We start from the raw sequence: 21851 nt of genomic DNA, 5'->3' as shown, positions 1-21851 counted from the left end.
GCTAGCAAGTTATGTGGCTGCACTTCATGAAGGTTTCAAATACATTGGATAAGAAACGTCAACCCATAAGTTGTTGTTTGTTTTTGGAATTTCGCACAAAGCTACTCGAGGGCTATCTGTGCTAGCCGTCCCTAATTTAGCAGTGTAAGACTAGAGAGAAGGCAGCTAGTCATCACCACCCACTGCCAACTCTTGGGCTACTCTTTTACCAACGAATAGTGGGATTGACCGTCACATTCTAACGACCCCACGGCTGGGAGGGCGAGCATGTTTGGCACGACTCGGGCGCGAACCCGCGACACTCAGATTACGAAGCGCACGCCTTAACGCGCTAGGCCATGCCAGGCCCCATAAGTTGTTAGATCACTAGATTTCATAGAATTTGCGTTATTATCACTAACTTGCTTTTTTTACTTGCAAAATAAGCTAAGATAGGCAGAAGCATGAAAAAATCAGGCCATGCCTCAAATCCTTAACTTGAAGGCTGAATTGTGAATTATTTCAGACAACAGATAACAGTTATATTGTACTTTCTGCCATAAACCCTTCATTCGGTGAAAGACATTCGTTTCAATTAAGTGTTTACGCACTTAATAAATTAAAGTCACAGGCGTATTCAGGCATCGGCACACGGGGCTTGTGTCCTGATTTTATTTGATAGTGCTCCTAATCCCCAGTTGGTGCCTGGAAAAATCAGACTAGTAAGCTATGCCGAATAAATCGTGAAACACCTGAACGAAAATTTAGATACAATTATCTGCATGCATCTAAATATGTTGTTATCATATCCTTAGCTAGCTATTAAAAGATGAAATGAACAGTTATTGCAATTGTCAAACTAACAAAGGTGACAGACTGTCTTTATCTTGGCGCCTGAAAGGTTCCGGGCTCAATCTATATCGCATGTAATGCAAAATCTGGATTATTACAGAAAAGAGGCCCGGCATGGCCAAGCGTGTTAAGGCGTTTGACTCGTAATCCAAGGATCGCGGGTTCGAATCCTGGTCGCGCCAAACATGCTGGCCCTTTCAGTCGTGGGGGCGTTATAATGTGACGGTTAATCCCACTATTCGTTGGTAAAAGGGTAGCGCAAGAGTTGGCAGTGGGTAGTGATGACTAGCTGCCTTCCCTCTAGTCTTACACTGCTAAATTAGGGACGGCTAGCGCAGATAGCCCTCGAGTAGTTTTGCGCGAGATTCAAAACAAACACACAATCACAGAAAAGAATGTGTGCCCAAGTAGATCTCTTTGCTCTACTTATGTAAAGTGAAAAATGTGGTATGACGAATTATTAAAAGTGTCTTACTGGCAGTTGTTGTCGGGTTTGTCCTTTAACTCATTTGTTGGAATTTTCATTTGGCGATTCAGAAATTCAAGTTCATTTTCATGTATAGATGACACAAAAATAGGATTTTACAGGTATTACAGCGTGATATGAGCCCGAGTGCCAATTAGAGGGGAGGAGCATTTGACCTGACCCTCAAGTTCAAATTAGAAGACATTATTTGTTTGTGTTTGTTAAGTGTTGCAACTTTTCTTAAGTGTCTTCCAAGATGTGACACTTGCTCTAAGCTTAGAGCTGTAAATTATACATACTAGTTAAATATCATATTATGTTTCACTTTTTTTTCGGGTTAATGATCGTGTTATTTTGTTTTTATGTTTTATCATTTTTTTTTTTTTCAATATAGCTAGGGTCCTCAAAAGATAAAAGTGGTCTGGGTCTCTCTGAATCTCTGAGAAGGACTGATGAGCGCTCGTATTAATTATGCTTCCAGTTTTTTTTAACCTCTTTGCCTTATTTTGTTTAATACATTTTATTATACGATTTGTTTTAAACAGACAAACACATTACTGAAATTTAAATTTTGAAGAAGCAAAATTTAAATAATTTTTAGATTTTGAAGTAGCAATCCAACATATTTTGCTTACTCCAAAGTACGAATATCGCAGATCTAATGGCGAAACTGACGAAAAGGTAATGCATGCCATTTATTTACGACTATATAAAGCTATTATGCCAGTCTATTCTTCTCGTAAAACCTGATAAAAATGGTATTTTATGAGAAATATATCCAACTTTGAACATACAGACTAACGCGTCTCACATATTGTCAGATAAAAAAACAATTACAGTATCAATCGTGAAAGGAAGTAAAAATCAGTAAAGAATATTTCAATAAATCTAACTTTAAGTATGGATAAAGAGGAAATATTTGTTACTGTGTTTTTTTCTAGAAATTTTTACATGAAAAATGTGATTCCTATCTACTCTTGTTTATATGTCGTGTTTAGCAAAGAAGTGGAAGTTTATTCGAAGAATTTCGCAGGCAAAAGCGTTTTTGTCGCCCTCTATAGAAGATTGTAATATCTGTTGTATTTTATCCAGTTTTATACAGAGTTAGGGTATTACTATCAATAAGTATTATAAATCTGTGTGTGTGTGAGACAGACAGAGATTAAGAAAAGAAGATAAAAGAAATGGCTTCGGACGACAAAAAGGGTACAAATAAATCAGAGAAGGGAAAACGTCTTTCTCAAGAACAGATAGTTTATGGCTTTAACCAACTTCGTCAAGAACAAAGAAATATAGTATCGAAATTAGCTGAGCTGGAAATGGACTTAAATGAACACAAGTAAGGCATAGCGTTAAAATGATAGATGCACTGCTGGTCAAAATCTTAAGGCCAATGAACAGAAAGAAAAATGCATTTTGTGTTGTTAGACTCAACCACTTATTTGAGTTGAGTTTCGAAAGATGAAAATAAAAAAGGGAAAATAAAAAACCTTTCTCGCATTTAATAGGGAACATGTGAACACTATGAAATTAGACTAAATACTAGCTGGTCAAAAGTTTAAGGTCATACTGAAACGAAGCGTTAATCGGTAAACACGTAACGAAATTTAGTTATCTGTGTACAAGCATTAGCGTTGTAAACATCTCCCGTGTTACATTGGGTAAAAACATGGCAAAGGCTAAAAAGTTGACAGAGTTTGAATGTGGCAGAATTGTTGAGCTGCAAAAGCAAGATTTCTCTTAACGTGCCATTGCTGATGAGACTGGGCGTAGTAAAAATGCTGTTGCAAATTTCTTAAAAGACCCTGAGGGATACGGAACGAGAATTTCAAGTGGTCAGCCCAAGAAAATTTCGCCAGTGTGTTGAGCAGGAGGATTCAATGGATTGTCTAGCCAGACACCAGCCAATCGTTGAACCAGATTAAGTCCCTTACTGATGCAGAACACAGCTCAAGAACAATAAGATGGCATTTACGAGAGAAAGGCTATAAAAACTAAATATTTTCAAAGGCCACGCCTCCACCACACCACGAAACAGCTTGGTTAAACTTTGCTGAGAAGCACTAAACATGGGACGTAGTAAAGTGGACAAAGGTTTTGTTCTCTGATGAGAAAAAATTTAACCTGGATGGTCCAGATGGCTTCTAGCATTACTGGCACAATAAGGATATCTCACTGGAGACATTTTCTACATGACACAGTAGAGGAGGTTCCATCGTGATCTGGGGTGCTTTTTCTTTCCATGGAACAATGGAGCTTCAGGTGATACAGGGGCATCAAACAGCAGCTGGCTACATTGACATGTTGGAGAGAGCATCCTTATTGACTGAAGGCCCTTGTTTGTGTGGAAATGACTGGATCTTTCAGCAGAACAATGTTCCAAACTACAATACTTGTAGGGCAAAGGACTTTTTCATGGCAAATAATGTGATTCTTTTGGACCACCAGCATGTTTGCCTGTACTGAACCCAATTAAAAATGTTTGGGGGTGGATGGCAAGGGAGGTCTATAGAAATGGATGTTAATTTCAAACAGTGCGTGACCTTCGTGAAGCCATCTTCACCACTTGGAATAGCACTCCAGCCAGCCTTCTGCAAACGCTTATATCGACCATGCCAAAGCGAATGTTTGCAGTTATTTGCAATAACAGGCGTGCAACTCACTACTGAGACCTTTTGTTGGGCATTTTCTTCTCTGTTTAGGACTTCTTTTTGGTATGGTATTAAACTTTTGACCAGCTAGTGTTTAGCCTAATTTTGTTGTGTTCACGTTTTCCCTATTAAATGCTAAAAAGGATTTTTATTTTTATTTTCCCTTTTCTTATTTTCATCTTTCAGGCTCTACTCAAATAAGTGATTGAGTCTAACAATGCAAAATGCATATTTTTTCTTTATGTTCATTGGCCTTAATTGTATTGGTTGTGTATTTGTCTATTGACACTGAGTCGTAAAGACTGAAACAGAGAAATGCTTTGGAATAGGAGTAGAATGTGTATATACATGTTAATTATCTATATTCATCTTAGTAGCAATGATAGTTCACTGAGAAAAATAATTTAAAACATTAAATTTCATTTTCAAAAATGTTTTATAAAACAGATTAAGTGAAGGATTCAGTTCTGAATTTTGTGATATTTCATTTAGGGATGAAAGGCTTAAGGAATTTCTTTACTTTTGAACACTTATGGATTGATTCTGACCATTTTGGTTTTGTCATTGAAGGTTTTTCTTGCATATCCAAAAAGTTAAGCATAAATGTAGCTTAGTTTTCAGGACAGCATTGACTGTTTTTTAAAACTAAAGTGTTGGCTTCTACTACTGCTTATGGTAACTGATTTCATAAACCAAACACTGTTTCTGGTAGTGTTAGAAAATGAAACATTTCCTGGATTCTAAACTTTTTCAAAATCTTAAATCTCTTACCCCTCATGCTATTGTTTTGAGAAAAAGCACAAAGAAATGAGATTTTATTTTAATGATTCCAAGATAATCTTCTAAATTTTAATAATATAACTTATCCCTCTTTTCTCAGTAGAAAAGTTTAAATCTTAGCTCATTTTTGCAAGGTAACCCTTCTATTCCTATAGTATTAATAATCTTTGTAGCCCTTTCAACCTTTTCTAATAAGTCAGTGACCTTTCTTATATGATTTGACCAAAATTTTACACCGTAATCTAAGTGAGATGTAATTAATGATTTGTATAAATAGATAATTACTTCTTTTGACTTGTAATCAATATGTATATAGATGAATCATAAATTTCTTTTAGCTTTACTACTAGCAGTAGAGTGCTAACTGCTTAAGTGAGTTATCTAGAACAATGCAAGAACATTTTTTTCAGTCATACTGTTGATAAGGTTCCCGTTTATTTGAGCATATGATTTATATTATTCAGTTGGAAGGTAAACTCAAGTTAGAGTATGTGAATGAAACAGATTGAATTTAAAATAGCTTTGGAGATATGATAACCATGTGCATTATATTTCATATGCTGTAAAGTTTATTTTGTGATACCTGCTTTCTATTGGATCAGTGGTGACTGTGAAGGCTCATAACTCAGATTTGATACCTTTGGTAGACATAGCACAGATAGCCCATTGTGTAGCTTTGTGATTAACAGCAAACAAACCAACTGTAATACTTTCACATCTTAAATACAGTGAAAGTATTTAATGTCATCTGCAAACCTTGTTTCTTTACTCTCAGCAGTAACTTAGTGTCATTAATATTTATATAAATAAGAAAAAGCACTGATTTAATATTTAGATAGACTCCATTATTAAGTTTTTATTTTCTGTCTTTCAGCTCTTATTTAATTAATCAGTTGGTCTGTCACCAACCTTCAGCAATATAATTTTCTTAGCTAATCTTCTGTATGGCACCTCATTGAAAGCCTTTTGAAATTCTAAGTATATTAATATTAAGTCCATACCAATTTCATCATCCAGATATGCAGTATTCTCAATAAAAAAAACAACAGACTAATTAGGCTAGGTTTGCCTTCAGTGAATTTATGTCACACCTCTTATAACCAGTTATATTTTACTAAGTAATGTTTCAAGCATGTTTTATCAGTTACAAACCTGGGGGCCAGTTGAATTGATGTTGATGTATATGCTGAATGCTTGTCATATGATAGTAAATGGCTGTTACCTCTTTTTGGGAAAATTAAATCTAAATCTATGTTTTATGAACATTTGTTTTTTAAATTAATTTTAATAAAAATATATGTATGAAAAATGTTCATCCATATTTTAGTATTTCAGAGAAACATTTTTTGTGTATATGGGATATATGCTGTAAATTGTCCTTTATTAGAATTTAGACTTGTGTACATTTTTATGCTCAAGTCTCCTTCGTGATGAGTTATTACAGATTCAAGCAAGTGAAAAACTGGTTCTCAAAGAAATATTACTACATGTTCAAATGTTTAACCCTGCCATTTATTAATTGTGATGGAAAAGGTTATAATTTCATATTAAAAGGCAAATATACAATGGTATAACATTTTGTAAAAAATACTTAAACATTTTGACCACATTTAAAATTTACTTATCTGAGGTGAAAACATCAAAAATGTATTGCAGTGCCATCTGATGGACTAAACAATATTTAAGTTGTTTTTGACATATAATTGCTGGTGTTTATTATGTAATATGATATTATATATGAATTCATCTATAATTGTATTCCTCTATTAAGAATAAATATTATAAAAATAATTAATATAAAATTGTGACTTAACTGAGATTTGAACATAAGCAAAATAACCACTGACATCCAGTTTATGTAATTAAATGTTATAAATAATTTAAATCTCTGATGTCAGTTGTTATTCTGGTTTTTCATAATATTGTAATATCTTGCTTTAAACATATTGAATTAATAATTAACAAAAGTTATAAAAACCTCCATTCAATTGGGGTTTGAACTTGAGACTTCTGCTTGAGAGAAACCACTAAACCGACTTGAATGTTACTAATAGAGTTGACCATTATTGACAGATGGAGCATTCCAAACAAAGTAGTTTCTCTAATGTAGACATACATAATGAGAAAGTATAAATTTAATTTTGTTGTTAGCAAAGCAGCTAAAGGTTATTTATGATCTTTTTTTATGTTTAAGTTTTTTACAGTTCTTATACTCTGTGTAACTTGAACATTGAATATAACTCTTCACACCTACAAAATAATCTAACAAATACATAGAGGAATATAAAATACCAATATCTTAGGCAATCAATTCTACCATAGAAAATACAAGCAAAAAAATAACAAAAATTAAATAAAATTAGGCTAAATTTGGGAAATGTATAGATAGCTCACTATAACAACACTATTTCATTACTTTTATTATTGGAATAGTTAAAAACAGTATTAATTGGAAACCACGATTTTGATTAGTTGATTATTTTCTTGACAAGTGATTTAATTCTGACTAATCAATTGTTAATTCAACAGTTTAATCACAGTTTGATTACTTGATTATTTAACATGACTAATCAATGTAGTTGTTGCCCATAGGTATTTGATTACCTCTGTTAATCAATTAAGTTACTCAGCTCCAGTTGTGAAAACAATTGATTAAGCTGAAGAAACTTGAATTAGTTGAAAGTAATACTAATAATAAGTATTCTTATAACTTGGCAGTTAGAATTTTGAGAAACAATACTTTTTATGGCATTAATCAATTTATCTGTAAATTCAATTTCTGGATAGTTGGAATAATTGGAAACAGAAGTTATAAGTCTTAATCTTGAGTAGTTGATTATTTCATGATGTTAGCCTTTTTAATTCTAATTTTGATTGATTTATTATTTTATGATAAAATCTGATGTGATTGATGATCATAGATATTGATTAATCAGTTTTATCATTCAGCTCTGATGATCTGATTGTATTTTTTAGTATAAAATTCAGGTTTTCAATCTACTTTTATAAACTTTTTTTCATTTATCTAATTTTTTTCTTAAACTTTAATGTATTGGTCAAGACAGTTTGACTCAAATATTAGATGTGATACATCATGCCTATAAACAGGAGATGGTTATGTACTATTATTTTATGGGGTCAAATAAAAAGACAAGCCAGTAGTTAACTATAAACCACTCTATTTATTCAGAACAGTAAAACAAGACATTAGAGAGATAACCAAAAAGAAAAACAATTGGGTTTTTAAAAAAATGACTAAAAATAATAAATAATAAAACAATAAATAAACATTTTTACAGCTTAGTATCCAGTGGAAGCAGAGAAAGACTCCAAAAGCTAAGGGATTTAAAAAAAAATTCTGGGATAATTTATTTATAATTAAAATTATCATATGTTCGTAACTTATGGATAAAAAAAGTACCATATGGTTCTTCAAAGCTGTTCTTGCTCTTTACCCACTGAAAGATATAAAAATTCAAATACAGTCACATCTTTTATTTCTGAAATAGTACTACTTATCAACTTTGCCTTGCTCTCTAAACATAGCTAAAACAAATTTTTGCTAATAGAGCACTAGTCTATCATACCCCTTTTTTTTTGTACCATTTCAGAACTTGCGTGACTATCCTACACATCATACTGTACCATCTGTAGAAGTGCAGACAGCTCCCTCTACTATTCTAGCACAATTTTCTCTTTCTTAATAGGCATTCTAGTGTAAAGACTTGTCTTAACTCATTCTCTAAGTGACTACATAATTTTGATTGTGCTTGATCACAAATTTGTTAATTATAACTTCAAGTTTTGACTTTTTGTGTTTGATTTCAGTTTTTTCTACTCATTTGTTTCATAATTATTTCCTGCAATGGTAGATAAGGATGCTGATGTGAGTTTCTATTTCTCAGTGTCAAGGATGTTTGCTGGGGAAGCTGCTCAGGTGAGATTTCTCATCAAGTTGGAGAAGTCCTTTACTACTCCTATACAGTATTTTATTCATTTGGGGGTTCTCTGCAATTTCCATCTCAGTTAGGCTCAACTCTCTTTATTTTGGTTCTAGGATACGGAATGGAGAGTCACAAAGGGTTTACCTTCTTCTCTCTGTGCACAAAAGGTTCTATCTCTTTTTTTGAAATGAGGGCATCCTTGGAAGCTTGTATAGTAAGACTTGAGTGTTTTATTACTCCTTGGTCAATCATTTGTAGGATGAATGTGGTATTGAGAGGTATAAATATTACCTCCACATTAGGATATCTCAATTGCAATGTGTTAGGATCTAGGACAAGAGTGTTATTTAAAAATAGAAGAACCTTAAACTCAAAGTATTCTTTAACCATATGCACAAAAGAATTTTGCAACCACTTATTAAATGAAATCATAATTATTCAATCCTTTTTATTTGAACACCAAACAACAGACAAATTATGCTTATTCTTGCCTTTTAATGTGCATGTGTTTGCAGAGCTATACACTAACAGAGGCTTGAATTTAAAGTTCTCACAAAACAACAAAGTGAGCCTGTTCTTAAATTCCTTGAACCTGGATGCTGATTTCTGCTCCATGGTGATGTATGTCATTTTGTCCACCTTCATATAAAAGTGCTGTCTCATCTGCATTAAAAACCAGTTGAGGGGAATATCCTAATGAATTCAAGGAACCACAGCTTGAACTGTGCAGCAGTATTGCTATCAGCTGACCCAGCTTCACTTTATAGCTCCATATTATGCAGGTTGAAGCTTTGATTAAATTTAGCAAAACGTTTTTTACTTTCCTAAAACTCACTGATAGCTGCAACACTTCCATCCTTATTGGAGACTATATGCATGCAAATTACATGCTTTCTTATGTATTGCTGTGCTATCAACAACAGATTCTTTTCTTGTTCACATGTTCACTGATTTAAGCATTCAGTAATTTCTCCATTTTGTTTCATAAACAGATTCATTCCTAGACATTTGAGAAATTTTGAGAAAGCCTGAACATTTGCATGGATTTTCTCTTTACTCCTTCTAACCATACATATGGAAGACTCATTCATGCCATATTTCCAGCCTATGATTGTTACACTCATCCCACTCTAACTTTTCAAGGACATGAAGTTTCTCAGCCAGTGTTATAACTTTGCAGCTTTTTACTTCTGACACTTGGATATGCTGTTTGTTTCAATTTAATACTGCTAAGAGTAATTATGAAAAGCAGAAGAAAAATGGCAAAAATAAATTGACTACATGGCATTGAATTAGACATGTGGTGGAAATGAAGTGAGACTTGGGAAGCTGGATATTGTTTTTTCTGTTATGTTTATCTTTTATTGTGCATGTCGCAGGGTTCCATATCTTACATTCAACTATATTTAATTACATTAAACTACTTTTTGTATCAGTATAGCATAAAATCTTAGCTATCAATTCATATTTAGTAACTTATATGGTGTAAATTCTTAATTCTACAAGTTAGTATTTTAAAAAAATCCTCAATTTTCCCTACTGTTACACATGTTACAAATTTTCTCTAGGTATCTTTTCTCTTGTATTTTATCCTTCCCTGAGGAACAATAAAGTAAAATGTAAATTACTCACTAGAAAATCATCATTGTTTAAACAAACTATAATTTTTATAGCCTTCAATTGTGTTTGATTACAGAGCTGTAAAATAGAAAATTAGATTCCTCCTGCCACAACCACCTGTCACATCATTTCTTTCAGGATCTGTTAATAGTTCTTGTTTAATTATATATCATTTATAACCAGTAGAAAGTCCAAGTCTTAATCTCTTAAATAATGTATTATGTTGTATTCTGAACAGATAGATGCCAATTTCACTTATAATACATGGTTTATTTTTTTGGGAATGTTAACCATTAGCTTGAATGGATTTGTAGTGGATATTATTACATAGTTAGAAAGACAGAAAGATTTTGAGAGTTAAGGGAAATTGTCTACTTTTTGCATATTATTAAAGTATGTTCTTTAGTGCATTATTTAATTATAAAATGTAATTATAAACAAATGAATAATGTTAGAAGCTTAAAGCTTCTTAGGATAAACAAATGTAGTTTCTTGTTACAATATGAAGTTATTCAAGAAAGAAAGAAAAGATAATTTTGTTTTATTTAGCCTTTTTTTGTGGTTATAAGATCAGTCAAATTAACTGATCTTGCACAAAGATAGGGTAGAAAAATTAACCCAAAATGTAGTAGAGTTTTACTGAATTAAATGTTGGAAATGTTTTTAGGGATTATACAAAGGAAACTTGAGATTTTTGAGATGAAGAAAAATATATTTAATCTTAACATGAAAATTACTAATTTTCACATATACTATTTAAGTCAAATACTCAATATATTTATGAACAAATTTTAATTTCATCAAAAATACTTCACTAAAAATCATTTTCTTTTGTATGTGAAAGATTTATAATGTTAACTGAAAGATTACAAAATTTCATGAAGATAATTACATTATAATGAAAGTTAGAAGTATTAAATGTATAAATAATTTAAATGAGTACAAAAAGGAGATGAGGTTGGCCAAATTATATGTTTACATTTTGGGCAAATCTCATATAATTATATTTTGGATGTATAAGCAAATCTGTGTTGTTGGAGGATTTACTGCATATGTATGGATGTACCACTCACTGGGATGTCAAACGTTTGTCCTTGTGCTCATCCTGTGGTTGGATTATTTCAATCAAAACTGGAGTAGTGTACATATATATGGTTACTACCTGATCAGAGTCATTTTCTTATCCAGACCATTCCGTGTCATTTTTTGCTCATTGCTCCATGTTAGCTGGCCTGGATGTGGTTTGCATTGCTCTAGCCTCGACTGTAGGAACAGTCCCTACTTTTACCTCTATACTAATTACTCCTTCAACAACCACAAATGGATGTTTTCATCTTGTCACAAAACTTCATTTCTACATATGGCTTTTGCCTGCTTCCTTGCTTTAGCTCGGGGACTCATCCCTCATGTATTATGTTTCCTTATCTATACTATTTACTCTTCCTCCTTGTCTATGTACAAATGGCATTTGTGTTACTTTAGACTTTGGTTCATTTACAGTGACTTCCAACCATCCTGCCATTCTGTTTCTCACCTGTCTCAGTTCAATGTAGAGCTGTCCTGTTGATCAACTTCCATTCTCCTGCTTCTGAAAAGCCTTCTCCTGTGTGGTTGTTTCCTTCCTTCTCAGTTCCATTCATCTGGCATATCTACCACTTCCCTTTGTTCTGCCAGAGTGGGATCTTAATGTTTTTGTGCTTGGTCTGATTTTCATTTTGATGCTAATAAACTGAACAACCATAAATTAAATGAGAATAATAATGGAAATATTTTAATTACTTACTCTAGTGTTGGAAATGTCATTTACAGGGATAGGTTAAGATATATTAACTTATTTTCTCTTGAGTAAGAAAAAAACATTTGTATTCAATGTATATTTTCAACATTTTACAATCAGTAGTAAATTTAAAAAGAAAACTTTTGTGTAATAATCTAACAACCTTATGTAATTGTTTTTGTTTTTTTTAAACACAATGTAGGAAAACTATTTATCATAGAGGAACCAGTATGTGTATATTTTGTTACCATAAAATTTTATGAAAACATTTCTAACATTTAATCAAACAAAGAACTACTGTTTTTATTAGAAGGCAAGTCACCCAACAACAGTTGAGGTGCTCTTATCCAAAAATACAAGTATTTAATAAAAAATTAGAGTTATAGGGGAAAATATCTCTCACAACCACACTAAATATTATGTATTGAATATCAACTTTTCAAAAAATTATTTTGATAGTACAGTAGATTACATCCGTTTCTAACAACAGATGTGAAATTATATCAATGGTTGTATTTTTCTTCTTTTGTTTATAAAAATAAAATTTATACTTTTTCCATTGTCAGGAATTAATTCATTTTTGAAAGCCAACAGTTTATTTTCCCTCCATTTCCTTATTAAGCCTTTTCAAAGGCTAATGCTGATAGCTTTCCTTCAAAACTTTTCTGATAGCTTATTTAAAAAAAACAATAACTCTTTCCTCAACAAAATAGAATGAAAGGAAAACCTTTTTTTATTATAAATGATTTTTATAGCTGGAATTTCCTTTTCCTCTACCTTTGAAATTGTTGAAAATGGCCATAATGAAAAGGCTCCCCATTGAACTTTCTGAAATGAAGTCAGGGGTGCAACCCTAAATAAATGATTCAACAGTTTAAGAAATTCAGTTTATCATCTGATGCATATCTTCTGTAATGAACAATGACTGCAAAAGAATGCACAAAATTGTGAAGGAGCATTTCTAAGCATTTTCAGTAATGTATAAAATAACCAATACCTTCCTCAATTTAACCTTTTCACTATGAGCTCAGAATAATGTACACAAGCTTGTCTACACATTTGCACACATTAAGTATTTGTACAATAACTTGATACAGCATGTCTGTCTTCACAAAATTTGGTAGACTTTTAGTAAAAGTTACAAGTATTTTGAAAACAAAAAATCAAATTTTTAATGAAATATTTTTCTAAAGGTTTGTGTGTGAAAATAAAATGAGTGCAAAGTAATTTGATGTTGTGATGAAAAAACATTCTTTGTCACAAAAATCTCATATTATTTGCATAATATCTAAAACCACCTAAATACATTTCAAATGTTTGTTTTTAGTAAGACTTTGTATTTTGTTATTTTCATTATTCTTACTGTGTGGGATCTGTCACTTGACCACCCTCATAAACATTATAAAAAAATTAGAAAATAAATACAAGCTATGCTTTTTTTCATGCTAAAATTATTACTTTTATAACACAAATACTAATGTTTACTCTCAGTAGCCTAAGTCTCCTAATGCTATATATTTTACATATGCACGTTTGTTTTACAATACTGACCTTCCAGTCATGCCTAGCTAACATTACATAACTTGCATTGACAAGGTGCACATGCACTCATGTGTCCAGTAATATAAAATTGATCTGTAGTCTTCCCTGTGTTGGCTATGTTTTAGTTGACCAGTATTTGGTAATATACAGTCACATTTCAGTTATTATACATTATATACAGTCATGTGAAAAAATTAGGACACCCTATGAAAGCCTGTGTATATATGTAACAATTTTGGATAAATGAATATTTAATCTCAATTGTAACAATACTGAGAGATTATGAGAATATAACTAAACAATTTAAACTGAAGAAAAGACTTTTCAAGATCTTCTGTAAAATGTAATTCGACAACAATGCATATTCTAACTGAGGAAAAAGTCAGGACACCCCCACATTTATACTCACTTAAAATGGCTCAACTCACACACAGGTGTATCACACCAGGTGCACGTGATTAGAAGATCGTTACTCAGCATTGTGAATGAGGCTTGCCCTATTTAAACCTCAGACATTTAGTTTGGTGTGCTCCTGACTGTTGAAGTGAGAGTGAGCACCATGGTGAGAGCAAAAGAGCTGTCTGAGGCCTTCGGAAAGAAAATTGTAGCAGCTTATGAGTCTGGTAAGGGATTTAAAAAGATCTCAAAAGATTTTGAAATCAGCCATTCCACTGTCCAAAAAATAGTCAACAAGTGAAGTGCTTTCAAAACAACTGCCAACATGCCCAGGTTATGTTGTCCAAGCAAGTTCACCCTGAGAGCAGACCGCAAGATGCTAAAAGAGGTCTCCAAAAACCTTAAAATGTCATCACGGGACCTACAGCAGGCTCTGGCTACTGTTGATGTGAAATTGCATGCCTCTACAATCAGAAAGAGACTGCACAAGTGTAATTTGCATGGGAGGTGTGCAAGGAGGAAACCTTTGCTCTCTAAGAGAAACATTAAGGCCAGACTGAAGTTTGCCAGGGAGAATGTGGACAAAGACCAGGACTTCTGGAATAATGTTCTTTGTACAGATGAGTCCAAAATTGAATTATTTGGACACCAGAACAGAGGACATGTTTGGCGTAAACCAAATACAGCATTCCAGGAAAAGAATCTCATACCAACTGTGAAGCATGGAGGTGGTTTGGGGCTGCTTTGCTGCAGCAGGATCTGGACAGCTCACAATCATAGAATCCACCATGAATTCTGCTGTGTATCAGAGGGTGCTTGAGGATCATGTGAGACCATCTGTACTAAAATTAAAGCTGAAGCGGAACTTGACCCTACAACATGACAATGGCCCAAAACATACCAGTAAATCCACCAAGGACTGGCTGAAAACTAAGAAATGGAGAGTTCTGGAATGGCCGAGTCAAAGCCCAAATCTTAATCTCATTGAGATGCTGTGGGGTGACTTGAAACGGACTGTACATGCAAGAAACCCCTCAAACATCTCATAATTGACAGAATTCTGCATTGAGGAGTGGGGCAAACTTTCTTCAGACCGATGTCAGAGACTGGTAGATGGCTACAAGAAGCATCTCACTACAGTTATTTCAGCCAAAGGGGTTTACACTAGTGATTAGGGGGTAGGGTGTCCTAACTTTTTCCTCAGTTTGAATATGCATTTTTATCGAATTACATTATACAGAAGATCTTAGTCTTCTCTTCAGCTTTAATTGTTTAGTTATATTACTTTAATCTCTCAGTATTGTTACAATTGAGATTAAAATCCATTTATCCAAACTTGTTACATATATACACAGGCTTTCATAGGGTGTCCAACTTTTTGCACATGACTGTATATGTATATAGATTATTACTATTTAAAAATAAATTAAACTTATTTTTCCTAAAATATATAACTATAAATCAAGAAATAAAGCAAACAATTATCTATTCTTGCTACGACCTTTGTACTTGTTTACTACTGGAAATAGGTTACTAGGCCTTTTAAAATTTTGCATGTTGAAGATATCATACAAAATTCTTTATAGGTTTTAAATATACAGTTTATTAACCAAAAAATCATAAATAACTACAATGATGCCATAGAATTTCACTATAATTTGTTAAGGTTTGTAACCAATATGTATATAGATTAAAAAAATATGAAACTTTGAGCAGACTGAAGACACAATATACCTTCATGATATCTCAGCTCAAAAATGTGTGTTAGCCTTTTCACAGTTTAAAATAGCTGAGAAAACCACAAAGGGGACATTCTAAGCTATTGATTGGTTTTTCACATGTCATATATTGAAGTAAGTGTATGTAAGGGACCATTGTCCAAAATGGGAAGATGTGAATGAGGACACTGTGTTTGATTCAGCATGTTAGCCGTATCTCAGTAAAATAAAAAAAATATAAGATTCTTATTTTGTATTCCAGCTTGATAATATTAGTAACTTTAGTTGCTAATTTGTATGAAACTATAGATTTGATATTTTGACATCACAAACATCTAATTTTAAACAGTGCTTCATTCAACATACCGTGTGACTCACTAAAATCTATATTTAGATGTGTTCTTTTAATATTTACTTTTAAATTTAGAAATTAACTTGTATATGATATTAAAGTTTGAATTATAATCTACAATTTGATTCCAAAGTTATTGACATAAATTATAAAGTACTAGTTGAATAAAATTTTGAACGCAAGTCAACAAACATGATGACATAGCATTTGACCTGTGATCCATAGCAGTAGGGTTAAATATTATTTTTGAGTCTCTTGCAGCATATATATAACCATGAAAATCATTCAAGTTAAATTGGATGTTTTAAGCTAACAGAGGTTTTGTTCTTATTTTCTGTAACTTTAACATTTTGACTTTTTAGTGCATGTTTTGACTTGGAATTCAAATTCTACTACGATTTAGAAGTATTATTGTGATCACAGGAAGGTTAAAAAGGATATTACAGAAAAATAAATCTGTTTGACTAAGTTAAATATATTAAGGACCATTCAGATACTGATGGCTTTTGATAACAACATTCTTAGTTTTCTGTAATGCTATCATAATTTTGAAGCTTTTGTATTTTAATGAACCTGAAGGTAATTCTAATTATGTTAAAACATTTAAACAAAAGAATTCTGGTTTATAAATAAATGATCAAGACAAAGCTGCATACTTTTCTAATATTTTTAAGTGTTAAGATGGCCTAATTTATTATTATTGCTCTAATTTCTATTTGTGACAATCAATCCCATTTCCAGACAGTTACCATCACCAAATTTGTTAGCTTGCATTCAAAATTTTGTTGAACTACTATTTTATGAATTTATGACATTAAGTTTGGTATCAAACTTTAGGTTACAATTCAAATGTTCATATTATACATTATTTAATTTCTTAATTTAAAGTAAATATTAAAAAACACACACCCTCAAACATCAATTTTTGTGTGTCGTGGTATGTTGAATGTAGCACTGATGAAAATTAGATGACTTTGATGTCAAAATACAAAGTCCATAGTTTTTAACTGATCAATATTAGTAAGCTAGAATATAAAATAAGAACCTCCCAGCTCTTCTGTTTCCTTAGATATCGCTCATGTATTGAATTAAACAGTGGTTCCACTCACTTCTATTTTTGGAAAAGGTCCATCATATACACTTCTATATATAACATGCTAATCAACAATCAAAATTTCAGAATGTCCTCCTAGTGTTTTTCTTAGTAATTTTCACATGTATTGGCATGATCTCTTTCTGTCAGGACAAACCTTCATACTCTTGGGTCTTTAGGCTGTTTGAGATTTCATAATTTTTTTAAGACCCAAATGGAGTTTAATTACTAAATTTGATAAATTATTCTGTAATTCTGTGGTATGGATATAGTAATCTATGATATTTTTATTATTTTAAACTTATATGTAAAACCTAAAAAAATTTCACATTTTTCATGTGTGAAATTTCTAAAGACTTAGCAGACTATGAGAAGCAGCATCCAAGTACAAAGGTTTTAACTAAAAGAGGTAATTGTTTGCTTTACGTCTTTATTTACTGTTTTGTGTTTAAGGAAGGTAATTTTAAGAACTTGTTTGTAAATAATAGTAATCTATATACATATACATTGTGTAATAATTGATATATTTATTGCATTTTGGATCATTCCATTTCAAATCATCCAGATTTTGGAAAACTTTCCAGGTGACCCCCTCAGAATGCCTTGAAAAAATTCATATGTGCTCATCTACCCATATAATGAAAAATTACTAAAGATTAGATCAATATCTCTAATAGTTTCTGATTTACAGCTCTGTAAAATTTATTTTTTTGTTATTTTTGGCAAATTCATTGTCGGGCAACTTTGGCTGCTTAAAGCTACAAGAGTAATGGTGGTAGAAGGCTGAAATTTGCTACACTGACTGAATTAATCTCACAGAATTCAAAAATGGACTCAAACCAAGTTTATCTCTCTTAGGATTTTCATAGTGAGGTTGTAAAATCACCTGAAAACCCAAAATTGCAAAAAACATTGGTTTATTTAATAAGCCATAGCTCTAAGACTTAATACCATACAAAGCTGAATTTTTTTTTCAAATTTCCTATGACATATCAGTTGATAAATCAGCAATTGTTGTAGTTAAAAGTCTATTAGATCTCCTGTTAAAAAATGTAGTTGCATGCAACTTTTTATAATTTAGCTAAAAATAGCCCTACTTCAGGCCACAGTTTGACATGTCACCAGTTATTCAGCTTTTTCAGATATTTACCATATTACATCTCTGAATATGATATACAAAAAAAAATCAAGATGGTGTTCAACCTACTTTTTGAGTTATAATTTTTTAAAGTATCCTCTGACCATACGTTGTTTACTTGAAAAAACAAACAAACTTCAATTCAGGTGTGTTACTGTGTGCAAATATATTCATACAATTTTGAAAAAAATTATGAATCCAATTGAAATATTCTAATCAGCCTTTACCATATATTCGTACATTGCTGAACATGATCTTAAAAAAATCAAGGTTGTGAAAAATAATAAATTAACAGGCAGCCTAAATAAAATAATTGATTTATTTGAATTACATATTTGTATTTAAAAAAAAAAAAGGTTGTTTGGGAATGTTGAGATCTTATTACTACATTCAGTGTGGGAAACCATGGTCTTATTGATTGCTTCAGTATTACTCAATGTTTTACACAACAATTCACTTCTGATATGTACCATTGGGCAAAGGACCACATTTAGGGCATTCAGTTCTTTCTTGTTAATCAGGAATCAGTCCTGCAGCATTGTGTAAAGTTTGATCTACTTGAGAACTGTGAAAAATGCAAAACTGTGGCTGGTCACATCATAACTTTATTCCCCACTCTACCAACAAATTGTATATGAGAAGGCTATCAGATGATGATGTGTACACAGTTGTAACTGTTGGTAGTAGCAGTGAAAGTGATGCTGCAGCAGCTCAAATAGGGTCTAATGATAGCAATGACAATTATCAGCCAGGGATATATGTGGCATGCATATGCAGTCATGAATGGTATGTGAGAAACATAAAAGATAGATCAGATGAACATTCCGATGTGTTGGTGTCATTTATGAAGAAATCAAGAAATGAACTGTTCTCATGTCCTGCAAGGTCACATAAAGATGAAAGCTGGATTCCTGTCCAACATATTCTTTGTCTGATAAGTGCATCTACCATGCAAGGCAGTAGTACTCGCCACTATGTTCTAAGACAAAGTGATCTCAACATAATCAAACTCAAATTTCAGAAATGTATTCAAGCTGTCTGAACAAAGCAATGTTTATTTGATGTTGTTAAGGCTAATTTATCACCAAAGTAGTTTTTGAAACATTTCATTGTTACAATTATTTCAGTTTGGTGTGACTATAATCTTTCTCAGTTATCCACTGTTGTAACACTGTGCTTTTTGTGTCTGATTTACCTTTGTATTTATTATATTATGAATCTTAAACTCAGCCATATCTTCATAATTGTAATGTATGCACAATATATTTGCATTGCCATGTGATCTAACTAGTTATGCCAATAAACTTGTTCAGAAATGAATTAATTATTTCTTGTTTCTTACACCTTCATTATTTAACATTGTGAAAGGCTGGTTAGAATATTTCAGTGGGATTCATAAAATTCTGACAGGTATTTTTCAAAATTGTATGGATATATTTGCACACAGTAACACACCTGAATTGAAGTGTTTTTTTTTCAAGTGAAAAATGTATGGTCAGAGGATACTTTAAAAAATTAAAGATGATTTGACATGGAATGACCCTTTTACAAAATACTAGTACACTAAAACACACTCAGTACAGGCCACTTCATAAAGATTAAAGGTCAGTTTTCTATTATTGGATAGGGTAACATGAGTGCACATGTGCTGCATCATTATAACTTCTGGATTGTCAGCCTGTGCTAAAAGAGTTAAAGATGTACTAAGCAGATATTGAAAAATTTACATAAAGGATTATGTTAACAAAAATAAGTCAGTCTTATAGTGTTTACCATGAATTGTTATTGAAATAAAGTGAGAAGTTCCTATGATTTAAATGCAAACTTTGTTTTTTTTAATTGATGGTGTATGTGTGATTGTTTATATGTTGGGGAAAAAATGTTGGTACAATGTATGGTTGTTATTAAAGAATATTGTACAAGGGCATTTGAAATAACTCTATTTATTGTGTTTTTCAGAATAATAGTTAGGAATCAAACTGTTCTAAATGAAACAACTGTATAGTCAGTCACCCTTAATTATTCTGCATTTATATTTTTTCTAGGCTTGTTGCAGATGCATTAAAAGAAGTAGATGGAGATAGAAGATGCTTTAGAATGGTGGGAGGAGTCCTTGTTGAGAGAAATGTTAGACAAGTTCTTCCTGCTATACTTAATAACAAAGAACAGGTTAAGTACAATGACATTTTTTATGTAAATAATTGAAGTTAAATTGGGTTTGCTCTCCTTATGTAACATATAAGTACAACTATATGTGTTATTAATTTTAGAAGTGTTTTGAATATGAAAAAAATAGTTCCAGAATTCCTTGTCAGTTTTGAAGAGTTTATTAATCTTATGTATTTTGGGAATATTGATGTGTTTTTAATTTTTTTAATAGCTTTCCAAAGTAGTAGATGCTCTAAATCAAAAGGTCACAGCTAAAGGACAAGAAATTAATGAGTATCGAGAAAAATATAATATCCAAGTTCGTGGCGAGCCTGTTTCTTTACCTTCGCCAGCTAAACCATCAGAGCAACAGCAGTCTCAAACATCAGGCGTGTTGGTTGAAAACAAAACCTAAAGATTATTAATGATTATGTAGTGATTAGATTAATCTGTTTAACAGTCAAAACTATTTGGTATTAATCTTATTGTGTAAGCTAACATGTGTTGTCTGTTTTATACTTTTTTCAAGTAAAACTGTATTGGACAGAATGAGTTTGAATTTTTGGTTAAAGTTTTTGGAAGACCTTATACATATAATGTCTCTCATGCTTTGTAATAATAATAATCACAGTACTCATAAAAGTGAATAAGCTGTTATTAAATTACTAAATCTGGGGCATGGATGCTGTACTGTTTCTTGCATATGACAATATAACTGGCACAGCACTGTATCATTTTTTGTCAGCTCTAGTGCTAGTTTTGATCATCCCCAAAGCACTTGTATCATAAAATTTTAACAAATAAAATATATCTTTAACTATAGTATTTATTCATCACATATGCTTCAAATATTTAGCAAACTCTCTCTTCAGCTACAGACAGTTGTATGCATATAACTGGAACCTTGTTTTTACTAATGAGATACACCTTTTGAATATTTTGCACAGTTTGCCCAACATATTTTGTTAGTTTTCGAGACAGTCACATGTGTTAAACATCAGCTTTTGTTTCTTGTTTCATAAAAGTTTTTGTTTTGATTATTTCAATATTTTTAATTTACCAGTTCAAATAATGCTCAGTTGTAAGAGCACAGGTCATGACCTCTGAAATGTATTTTTTTTAATAAAAATGTTGTTCTCACTTTGAACCATTATCAGCAAATAAATTTCTGTATTAGTATGAGCAGCTGTTATTGAATCTTGTTATGCTTATTGTTCATATTTAAAAGTTATTGTGAAATGACCACTCCAAGGTTATTTCAGATTGGCTAGCTTTGAGATGAAGTTCCATAATAACTGTTTATTGCTAGTGATCATCATATTATAATTTGAGATTCTGAATTGTCAGCATCAGTTATTGATTCTGATTTCTTCATTCATTGAAATTATTTAGTAA

General features: G+C 31.9%; 1 protein-coding gene across 1 annotated transcript; it reads left to right on the top strand.

Annotated features, from left to right (window-relative positions):
• The first annotated feature begins 2337 nt into the window (after positions 1 to 2337).
• Pfdn2 (prefoldin 2) lies at positions 2338 to 21638 on the top strand. Its single transcript, XM_076479558.1, has 3 exons — positions 2338 to 2636; positions 20354 to 20477; positions 20689 to 21638. The coding sequence occupies exons 1-3, from the start codon at positions 2482 to 2484 to the stop codon at positions 20869 to 20871; spliced, it is 462 nt and encodes a 153-aa protein (XP_076335673.1). The 5' UTR covers positions 2338 to 2481; the 3' UTR covers positions 20872 to 21638.
• Positions 21639 to 21851: the final 213 nt, after the last annotated feature.

This window comes from Tachypleus tridentatus, chromosome 13, assembly GCF_004210375.1.
Source record: "Tachypleus tridentatus isolate NWPU-2018 chromosome 13, ASM421037v1, whole genome shotgun sequence".
Lineage (NCBI taxonomy): Eukaryota > Metazoa > Arthropoda > Merostomata > Xiphosura > Limulidae > Tachypleus > Tachypleus tridentatus.
The sequence above is the reverse complement of the archived record's forward strand: the minus strand, read 5'-3'. Positions and strand labels throughout refer to the sequence as shown.

Excerpts from the sequence above, each read along its gene's own strand:
- Pfdn2 (XM_076479558.1), top strand. The coding sequence starts at position 2,482 with ATGGCTTCGGACGACAAAAAGGGTACAAATAAATCAGAGAAGGGAAAA. Across the intron at positions 2,637-20,353 it reads ATGGACTTAAATGAACACAA|GCTTGTTGCAGATGCATTAA; the intron begins GTAAGGCATAGC and ends TATTTTTTCTAG. Across the intron at positions 20,478-20,688 it reads TACTTAATAACAAAGAACAG|CTTTCCAAAGTAGTAGATGC; the intron begins GTTAAGTACAAT and ends TTTTTTTAATAG.